Source organism: Dioscorea cayenensis, chromosome 12 (genome assembly GCF_009730915.1).
Source record: "Dioscorea cayenensis subsp. rotundata cultivar TDr96_F1 chromosome 12, TDr96_F1_v2_PseudoChromosome.rev07_lg8_w22 25.fasta, whole genome shotgun sequence".
Classification (NCBI taxonomy): domain Eukaryota; kingdom Viridiplantae; phylum Streptophyta; class Magnoliopsida; order Dioscoreales; family Dioscoreaceae; genus Dioscorea; species Dioscorea cayenensis.
In genome coordinates, this window is record NC_052482.1 from 5538794 (window position 1) to 5549791 (window position 10998).

At 35.5% G+C, this 10998-nt stretch overlaps 1 protein-coding gene across 1 annotated transcript; it reads left to right on the forward strand.

The window, feature by feature from the left end:
• The first annotated feature begins 495 nt into the window (after window positions 1-495).
• On the forward strand, window positions 496-10269 carry LOC120273653. The gene is made up of 5 exons (XM_039280333.1): window positions 496-571; window positions 781-1334; window positions 6269-6385; window positions 6524-6894; window positions 9302-10269. Exons 2-5 carry the CDS (start codon window positions 789-791, stop codon window positions 9909-9911), a joined length of 1644 nt encoding a protein of 547 aa, XP_039136267.1. The 5' UTR covers window positions 496-571; window positions 781-788; the 3' UTR covers window positions 9912-10269.
• Window positions 10270-10998: the final 729 nt, after the last annotated feature.

Here is a 10998-nt window from a genome sequence, read left to right on the forward strand (position 1 = left end):
ACAAAAGACCAATAATGAAGTGCCGTTTTAAAAAAAAAATAATGCTAAAGTTCAAATGGCTTCTTTCCTTCATAATCGGCCTCACAACCCTATCTGTATAAAAGTAACATAAAAACACTCATATTTGGTTAAAAAACCCGAGAAAGGTAATGCTTAACATAAAGAAAAAAATGCTTTGCATTCATATCGCATAAGCACTTATCAATTACAAAAAAGAAAAATTTTAAATGCAGGAAAAGGAAAAAAGTGACGATTTTCATTGAAAGTGCAAGAGTTTCTTTAAAAAATAATACTAAATAAAATAAAAATTTAAATATTGAAATAATTAATTAATATCAACCCAATTAAAATTTGAGAAATTTTAAATAAAATATTTTCTTTCATGAAAACCATGAATGGCGTATTTGTAAATAAGCTCAACTTTTAAGGGTGAATTAGGCAATACAGAAAGAGGAGCTCGAAATATTTTATTTTATAAAAGATAGAAATATGTACCACATATCGGCCTTGTTCTTCATCTCCTCCGCCGTGTGCTGTCGTCATCGTCGTCGTTGTCGCACCGCCAACATTGGTAAGCCTTCTGCCTCTCCATATTCTCATCTTGGGCTTTGATCACCTCCTCCGATTTCTCATCAAATAATGGCATGTGATCTATTTGGGTTTAGCGTTAGGGCTTTTCTCGCCTTCTAGTTGCTGAATCCGATGTGTGAAATCGTGGATTTGTGAACATTGAAGGGTTTGAACGTCGATTGATTTGGTCTTTTCTGCAATCGCCCGCAGTTGCGTCCATGGGAAAGCCCAGGAAATTCAAGAACAAGGCGCCAGCTTTGGCAGCCTCTGCGCGGGCTTCAAGCTCTTCTAGGAAGATCAAGAAGAAATCCAAGAAGAATACTGGAGATGCTAATCCTCCAGAGCCTTCGAATGCCTTGATGGTGGCTCCTGCTCCGGCTGCCGCTCCTAATGTGGAGACTAAGAACAGGAAAGCAGAGGTTGGGAAGGAGAAGGAGAAGGAGAAGAACAGGAAAGCAGAGGTTGAGAAGGAGAAGGAGAAGGAGAAGGAGAAGGGGAAGGGGAAGGAGAAGGAGGCAACAACAATGGCGAGGACTTCGGGATTCATCTTCATGTGTAGTGCGAAGACAAAGCCGGAATGCTACCGCTACCGTGTGTTTGGGCTTCCGAAGGGGAGGATTGGTGAAGTGGAGAAGATAAAACTTGGGGCTAGGTTGTTCCTTTATGATTTTGATTTGAGGCTTCTTTATGGAGTGTATAGGGCTTCATCAAAAGGCGGGTTAAATTTGGAGCGTGGGGCTTTTGGAGGAGGATACCCAGCGCAGGTACTTTCCTTTGTTTTCTGGTTTTTGTGTTTGTTTTGCTCATTGAAAAGTGGAAACCTCATTTCTCTGCTTGCTTAAACTTGTAAATTTGAAGAACTGATGTTGTGGACCAGGTTAGCTATTCTAGTAGGAGGATCAATGTAGAAATGTGTTTATCGTTTTAAGGAGCAATTAACTCTCTGGAAGGCTATCTCAGTGGGTTTTGATAATGTTGCTTGATGACAAAGTACTTTAAAATTAATTTTATTACAACCCCTTATAAGAAGAGAAGAAAAAGGGATCATGGTTTTCTTGCTTTGTAATAAGAACAACTAGACAAAATATATTGCTGGAGTATGATTTAGACAACGGACTGAAAAATATTGCAAGCAAGAGGAGGACAATACCATGAAGGAATTTTAATAGGCTTGATCCGTTCACGCGCCATATGGCGTTCTTTTCCACTCCTTTCTCGATCTATATTTGATTTTCAAAGGCACTTATATGGTGATTGGATAGTATAACAAGTGTGATTTGGCAAGGTTCAAAGGTGTGTTAGGCCTTGCTTTTTAGTAGTCCAATTAAAATAGAGCTTTCCAAAAGTAGAACGTGTAATAAATAGAACTTTTTAATATATAATTTTGTTGTTTGGCTGTGTTATGGAGAACTTTTATATCATTTTTTTTTTTGTGTAAATTACTTAATAGGACACAAAGCTTTTTAATGCTTTTGGGTTTGTAAATATTTCAAAGCAATGGGAGGTAAACCAAACATTTAAATAAATAAATAAACAAATAAATAAGTATATACATTAAATATTATTATACAAACTAATATTGTTAACTTAAAATATATGGTAATGATGATATGGGATACTTTAAAAATTGATTTTTATCTCTTCTGAGGAAAGAATAATTTTTTAATTAAACTTTTTTTACAGTTTACATGCAAAAGTTCATAAATTTTGTTGTTTGGAGTAGAGTATTTTATTTTATAAAGCTTGCAAGAGCATTTAAGATAAATCTGATGAAAAGATGCAGTTAATTTGGATGTAAAATTTGAATAGTAGATTTTAAAAACAGCTTGTATCTAAAACTCTAATTTTTAGTTTAAAAGTTAGGGCGGTTTTTAACTTTTAAAAAAAGCTGAAACTTGTTTTTAATTTTTGCCCAAACATTCATTTTAGTTTGGGAAGAGTTTTTGTTGGTTAGAAAGCTGCTTTCTAGCTTCTCAAAATGCAACACCTTACACACCCTTAGGCTGTTTTGGATCTTCCCAATTCCCAATAAGGATTGGAAATTTCAATGGAGCTCTCAGATGTTTAGTAATACGTAATAATTTCCCAGCTAGGTTTAGTAACTAGTTGTATAGCGTCAAATTACTCTGAATTTGGGCTTCGCCATAAGAAGAAATCATATGCTTCTGTTTTCTCCTATAATCATGTGCTTCACCAATTGTTGTTTTTTTGTTCCATCCTCTTTAATGGCTCTGCTCTACTATAGGTTTCTATTTTTATGTGCCATTTGGACCACTTACCTTATCTACGGAAACATTCCATTTATGGTACAATCAGATATGAGAAATGTGGCGTTATGTGATTGGTCAGCAAGAAACCCCAATTTGTGGAGTAATAAGTGGAGAAAATTCTAAGAGACTACCTGGAGGAGCTGATTAACCAGCACTGACATGATTTTCGTAGCCTAAAAATGGCTGGAAAAGATTGCTTTTCCAGTGGGCTATTTTGATTCCCATGTGTGGTTTTCTTTGTAATTGTGATTTGACATTTCCTATTAAAGGGAATGCTCTTGCTGACTTCAATTGGTTAGAAACACATATCTGCGTGCATATACCAATACATATACACGTGTGTCTCTGTGTATTGCCTTTTGAAAATGGTCAGTTTTATATCTCTATCCCTCTCAAGAAGCTTAAAGACTGTTACTAGAAATGAGAGATATAATTGCTTATGTCCCTTTAGAGGTATGCGCCAGCCATCTAATTATTAGTAAGAGTAACTGTATAGTACATTAATCTAGTAATTGTCACTTTGTTTATATGTTTGTCGTTTTTGTGAACAATGAGAATTTACTGCAAATATAAAGTCTTAATATAGAAAACTGTTCAGTTTACATTAAAGAAAGACCATGTAAGAAAATGACAGGATAGAATTCTTTCCATACTGGAAGATCCTCCAAAAAGTTTTGGCCTTTCTTTAGGGTCTTCTTTGCATTATTTTCCCTGACTTAACCTACCCCACATGCTGAGAAAACAAAAAGCGTGACGTATAGGCCCTGGCCATTCAAATGCGTTTTTGGATCCAGCTAGCGGACTGACCTTTCAATGTCCAGTGGAACAGCGAAGCGCTTTGAAAATTGAATGGGAATAACCACATCCCATTCTTCCAGTGTAACACATATCATAGTTATAATTGTGTTTCATTTTGGGCAGCCACGTGTTGTCCAAATTCCTAGACTAAGAAATTACTTGTGGTTTTTTTTTTAAAATTTCAAAATTCTCCAAGATTTGAAATGGCTACAGCAGTCTTTCCTGTGGTAAATATAAAATTGAGGTGCTGTTTCTATTTTCTCTAGGTATCATCTTGAGATTGCATATATATGCTTGAAATTGGCATTGAATTGGTGTTTCACTTTTAATACATTTGTTTGGGCTAGATTAATTATTAAGTAATTCCTTTTTTTATTTGGTTTGTCAAACAGGATCCACCATATTAAAGAGTTGATCAGACTAAATTAATATGGTTTGTTGGGTTAGTTTTCTATTATTTATATGTGAGAGGAGGCAAGGTATATTATGAAATTTACTTGATTAATCAAGAAATCTTCTGTTCACACTAGCAAATCAATCTAGAGCATTTCGGCTTTTGTTGGCCGGTCTTTTGGTCTTTCATCTTGAAATGGTCGTCCCTATCATGATCTTGGAAGGTATTTCCTCGAAGTTTTCTATTAAAGGGTAGAGAATATTTATCACTCTTTTGTTGTGAATGGTTATATTATTTATAAACATTTTAGTAATAAGGCATTCATATACACCTTTTTGTTGTAAATGGTGATTTTATTTATCACTCTCTATTATAGTAAATATTTTTTTCCTTGTCGAGCATATTATTTGGGTACAATCTTTGGAAGACTGTGATTCATGATGAATCTGTTAATTGCTTGATTATCTAAGAACATCCTCCTTTAAGAGCATTATTGAAGGATTTTTAGTTACTCAGGGAGCAGGTGGACCAATACTGTTTTCTTAAGTCTGTGTTTTCTCTTTATTTCCATGTCTACTTGGACCGTAGATTGTTTAATTGGAATATATGATGGTTTGTTTACCAGATCAAGGTCTTATTGCTTCCTTTTAAATCATTCTATGGGATTATAACTTCTTTTATTGTTATTGGTTCATCGAGTACTCATCTATTATGAAAGTAACTTAGTTTTCCTTTCACTATTTTGAAATAGTGGGTGCATACATATTTTCCTGCATCACACATGATGATTATGTTATACATTCTGCCGTTATCATCATAATTTTTTGTTTATTGGATGGTAGCATGTGTACTAATACTCTTCGGTGACCTTTGGTAACATCTGTTATCCATTCTCTTTGATTTTCCATTTTTAATTCTAGTAGATTGGGACTTGATGCTTGAGGTGTATGATTAACTCCTGACTTTATTCCATATCATTCAACAGACGATTGGTATATCTTTCTTTCTTGGTGGTTTCTTGTGTTGCTTTTCTTTCCTGGCATAGCCTTGACCCTCCCATTGCATTGGAAGAGTGCACGCATGCATGTATATAAATATGTATATACACCCACATTCATATATACATATTAGCTGTGTTGCTTAAGTTGAAAATGGGATTACTTTGTATTGGTATTTTCATGGGTCATTGAATTTTATTTTTTCTTTTCTGAAGGGACAATTATGTGAACACTGTAGTACAGTGAGTGGAGATCCATTTGTTTTAGAGGTTAGGTAGCTCTGCCCCAAATGGAACCATGCAGTTGCAAAGGTTCCACCATAGAATTTCAATAGCAGGAGAATTACAATTTAATGAGAATACTGCTGTTTCTTAACAGCTCTCAAATTCAATTTTCTTCTTGCTCAAAATTGAAAACTGCATATTGTGAGCGGCATAAGTGGTTAATCCTGGGAAGTTCAACATCCTGGCAGTATTTGCTACAATTTGTCGTATGTGACTTTAAAAACTAGATAACTTGATGGATTCAAATGCTTCTTATTTCATTATTTGCCCGAGGAATCTTCAAGGCAGAATCTATAGATTTAACAAGTAGATCTCATCAGAATCTTGAAAGAAAGAAAAGAGGACTAGGAAGCCACCTTCGATTATTGCAGAGTGATAGGTTTAATTTTCTTTTTTCTGTTTTTCAAGAAAGGATCGATTTCTTAATGAAGGAAGAACACTATTGTTCTCACACCTTCTTGTTCTTTGTGAAGAATGGCAATGAAAAGTAGAAAAGGGTGAAAGTTAAAATTAAGTATAATGGAAAGTGAAGAAATGTGGAAGTTGTATGGGTGCTACTTATTAACTATGGTCTATTGATACATCAGCTTTGCATCTGTTTTGGTTGATAAAGGCTGATAAAATGTTAATACTTATAGTGTTTGCCTCCTTCCAAGTTTGTTTTTATCCTATACAAACACATTAATACTTTATTTGCAGTTTAAATAAAGGCATTCTTTAATGCCGTTTGGGTTAGCAAAACATTTGGATGCAGTTAAAGGGTGGTGATTAATAAATAGTTTGGATATGTTTATGTTTGGGAAGGGATTAGGTCGTTATCAATTTACTTGACATTTGATAAGTTGAGATTGAAGTAATTGGACATCAGTTGTCTGAGTAAGATAACGTTTCCATTAACATGTAACATGTTTGTTACCCTGTTACTTAAAATTTTGTGGTGCTCTTATTTTTCAGGTGAACTTCAAGATTGATAAGGACTGTTTGCCCTTGCCTGAAACTGAATTCAAGCAAGCTATTCTAGACAACTATTACTCAAAGAACAAATTTAAACCAGAGCTTAGCAATAAACAGGTAAGTTTGCAGTGTGACCCTGTTTTTGTCTCAAAGTTTGTATCATTATTTTATCTTTAAATAATTGTATAATTAGCCTTAAAGTTCCATGTTTTTATTTAGATTTTTGGTTGCTTATTACTTGGGTTGGATTTGCAGGTTCACAAGTTGTTGTCGTTGTTCCGTCCTATTGCTATGCTGCCTCGATCAGTGCCCTCTCCTCAAATTATTGAAGATTCCCACCCTTCAGCGTCAGCTCACTTGCTTTTTGAGGAGCCTTATAGATCTGAACGTCATGCTCGTGATCCTCCTCCAATTGGATCCCGATATGCACCTTTCCCAAGTCATCCTCGAAATGAACAATATCTACCAGCAACACAATATGCTTGCCCCCCTTCTGCGGCTGATCACCGTGTGCCAATGACTATTTCATCCACAATAGATGCATACCGGACAGCTCTAAGTGATCCATATCAGGGGCAAACCTTGCTTTCGTACTATCAAGAGCACCCGCTAGTTTCTTCTGAGGGGTATGTATTTGGTTTTAATTTTCCTACGGAGAGGATGTTTTTGTAGGTTGTTTAATGAGAATCATGATAGTAATATAGCATCGGAGGTCAACAATATTAAGGTTAGTGATAGAATTAAATATGTGGGAATGCTGGATTTGATTAAATTAAGTATGCTATTAGAAAGATGAAAGTAGGGAAATGTGTCGGTCTAGATGATATCCCAATAGAACTTTGGAAGCTCTCAGGGATGAGAGGATATCATGTTTGACTACACTATTTAGCATGATAATATGTTCTGGGAAAATGACAAAGGAAGAGTATTTTAGTACCAATATATAGAATAAAGGTGATATTTAGTTTGCAACAACTATCGTGGAATTAAACTTATGATCCATTATGAAATTTTGGAAGAGAGTGATTGAGCAAAGGTTGAGACGTGAGACAATTATTTTTAGTATTAGTGGAAGAGGAGTATTTTAGTACTAATATATAGGATAAAGGTGACTTTTAGTTTGTAATAACTATCGTGGAATTAAGCTTACTAGTCGTTATGACATTTTGGACAGGTTGAGGCGTGAGAAAAGTGTTTTTTTGAATCAATTTGGTTTTATGCCTAGAATGTCAACTATAAAAACAAATTATATAATGAGATAGTTGATGGAGAAGTACAGGGATAGAAATAAAGATTTGCATTTTTTTTTTATATTTAAATTTGGAAAATGTATGATAGGGTACATAAGGAGGTCTTCGAGTGGGGTTTAGAAAAGAAATATGTTATAACTAGGTACGTAGATCTAATCAATGATATGTATGATATCTCTGTGACTAATATTAGAATGGTAAGGGGAGACGCTAGAGTTTCCAATTACGATAGATTTACATTAAGGTTTAATATTCAGCCCTTATTTGTTCGCTTCAGCTATGGATGGACTAATTAGATATATTTAAGGTCAGATCTCTTGGTGTATGTTTATTGCTGAAGATGTGGTCTTAGTTGATCAAAGTAGGGAAGGCATTAATTTGAAGTTAAAGATGTTCAAAGTACTTTAGAAGCTAAGGGTTTCAAGTTAAGTAAAAGATGGAATATCTGAAATATAATTTCGGGTATTAAGACAAGTAGAGAGAGAAAGAGGGAGGGGGGTTAGAATCGATGATACTAAGATTAGTAGAAACAAAAGTTTTCGGTATCTAGGTTTTGTAGTCTAAGATGACGGGAGCTTATAGAATATGTCTATGGCAAGATGAGTAAAATGGAAAGGAGTTTCTTGAGTTTATGTGATTGTAGAAGACCTCTTAGTTGAAAGATCAACTTTATGGAGCTCTTGTTATGTTAGCTATGATGTACGGGTTAGAATGTTGGACAGTTAAGAAACAACATACTTAATGGATGGGTTGTGGCATACCTATGAATGCTTGGATGGACGCCAGGCTTTACTAGGAGGGACTGATTAAAGAATGAATTTGTTCGAAATAGATTGGTAGTGACACTATTATTTACAATGAAGAATTGATTAAGATGGTATAGACATGTCCTTATATGATTGGTAGATACCTCCATAATAAAGATCAATTTTATGGAGCAGTTGTTATGCTAGCTATGATGTACAGGTAGAATGTTGGACAGTTAAGAAACAACATACTTAATGGATGGGCTGGCTAAGCTGTGAATGCTTGGATAGACGCTAGGCTTTACTAAGAGGGACTGATTAAATAATGACTTTGTTTGAAATAGATTGGTGGTCGCATTATTACTTACAATGAAGAATTGATTAAGATGGTATGGACATGTCCTTATATGATTGGTAGATGCCTCCATAAAAAAAGTGGAATCTCTTTGGTTGGATGGTCATAGACAAGGAAGATGCAGACCTAAAAGTTATTTAACAGAAACATTACAAAATGATTTATCAGAGTTTAGTCCATCTAGCCTCTTGGCTATTGATAAAACATGTTAAAGGAAAGATTCATATAGCTGACCCTAAATTGTTGGGGCTAATGGCTTGTTGTCCAATGTTCTTCTTTGGAGTTCTACTGAAGGATTTAGCATCTGCAAACTCAATTATTTCTCATTAGCCATTTTGCCCTCTCTATAGGCAGTTTTTCCCATGCGCATTTTTGTCTTTGCTCGTATTTTCTGTACTAACCACTTTCAACTTTTTAGATGGATTTAGCTCTGTTGTGTCGAGTAGCTCATCCTGCTCATTTGCGGTTAACATAAAACTAAATTTTCTTTTTCAGTCTCCAAAAAATCCATGAAATTTCGTATTTTTGGAACATTTATCTGATGAATCCGAAGCCAAAATCTTAAATCAAGAATGATGATACCTTGGACAGTGTCTTATTAGTTACTGTACATCATTGTTTCTGGACTTACAACTGATGTTAGACTTTCTGTTATGATATTTGAAATAGTCTATCTTTCCAGTGTTGTTTATAGGATGGTGCCAGAGGTGATTACCACAAGAGACGCTCTGCGTCCAGTCAGGGAGCATAGACCCCTTGTAGATGCCCTCCCTCCATCAAGAGACAACCGATCTCTTGTGGATCCACTCCCTCCAGGGCGAGACTACCAAACTCTTGTAGATCTGCACCCTACTGGAAGAGACTACCGGTCTCCTGTGGATCCACTTCCTCTTGTTAGAGACCACCGACCTCTTGGGGATCCCCTCCCTCCAAGAGATTACAGACAGCATCCGAGCATAGACACCGGTAATATTCCCCAAGCAGATCGATTCGATGGGCTCAACCATGTGGAGCAATCTGTAACCTATGTGGGAGTGCCTCAACTGAGTTATAGTTTTCCTGCCTATGAGAATCCTCAGCGTACCACATATGTTTCTGAAAGCCTTCAGACATATGCACCCGTTGAAGTGACACCTCTGCAGAGTTACAGTTCTATGTCCTATGTGGATCCTCATCATGCAGCATACGCAACTGATGGTCTTCTGAGGCCAGTCTCCAGCAGGGCTGATTTGCAAAGTGCACCTGTCTCATCCCTTTATTCGTTTGTGGGTGCAGCACCTACCTATCGGTAGTTGGGTTCTAACTCTATGTATGTTGTGTCTGCCCCCTCTGGGTCAGACGTTTCAATGTTAAATTGTGAATCGCTGCGCTGCTCTTTTGTTCTGTGCAATGTGGGAACTATGCAAGTGAATCCTAAGCAGAGATCATTAGAAATCCTAGCAAAGCAACAACAAATGCTTATCTCTAGTTTCGATTATCTTGATGTGCTTTTGTCTCACCTTTTTGCCTGCTGTTTTGTGAAGTGGTGTTAAGTTGCATCTCTTTTCATTTTAGACTATGCAAATCATATCATTAAGATGCTGTATTATTGTCTGCATTCTTGGATCAGCATTTTGTATTCTGTGGCTTTGTAGCTCGTCGTATTCTTCATGTAATGTGTAGAACTGTGAACATCATCTTTCAAGAACATGACAAGGTAGGTTGTGTTCCCATTGAGGCCAAATGGAGGGAAAATGTAAAATGAAAAGCAGTTTTCTTTCTGATTTTTTTTTTCCTGACTTGAATGATCTAAAATATATGATCTATTGACAGGAAAATGTATTGTTATATTCCTTCCATGTATTTCCATTTAAAACTCACACGGCCCTTTATTTTCCTATAGAATTTTGATCTCAAATATTTTTCACTTGTTGGGCAGCATGGTACTTGATTTAGGTGCATGTAGGTGGGAATTTTTTTTTCATATTATTATTATTATTAAGATTATTTTTCTGTTAATCTGTGGATCTTCGGGAGTGAGTTTGAAGGGAGATATGAGATTCTTAGACCATTTAGGGAAAGCACTTCCTGAGTCCTGACTGTATAATCAGGTGTAATAATATTATAAAAGAATAGGATATTTTTCTCATAATTTATCTTCATGAGAGTTTATTTCATGTAGTTAGTCCTTTCAATTTCTCAATCCATTCTCATAATAAGCACTTATTTTAAAAACAAAATCAGAAATTTCCTTATCAAAAGCTCCAATTGAAATCTCAATATTTCGTAGATGGTTATTTTTACATTGTTGTATGTGTTTAGTGAATTTGAAAGATTTACTTATCTTAAAAGATGCTCACATTTAAAAATTCCGACAGTGAAACATTTGTCATTTTTCTT

Excerpts from the sequence above, each read along its gene's own strand:
- LOC120273653 (XM_039280333.1), top strand. The coding sequence starts at position 789 with ATGGGAAAGCCCAGGAAATTCAAGAACAAGGCGCCAGCTTTGGCAGCC. Across the intron at positions 1,335-6,268 it reads GAGGAGGATACCCAGCGCAG|GTGAACTTCAAGATTGATAA; the intron begins GTACTTTCCTTT and ends CTTATTTTTCAG. Across the intron at positions 6,386-6,523 it reads CAGAGCTTAGCAATAAACAG|GTTCACAAGTTGTTGTCGTT; the intron begins GTAAGTTTGCAG and ends TTGGATTTGCAG.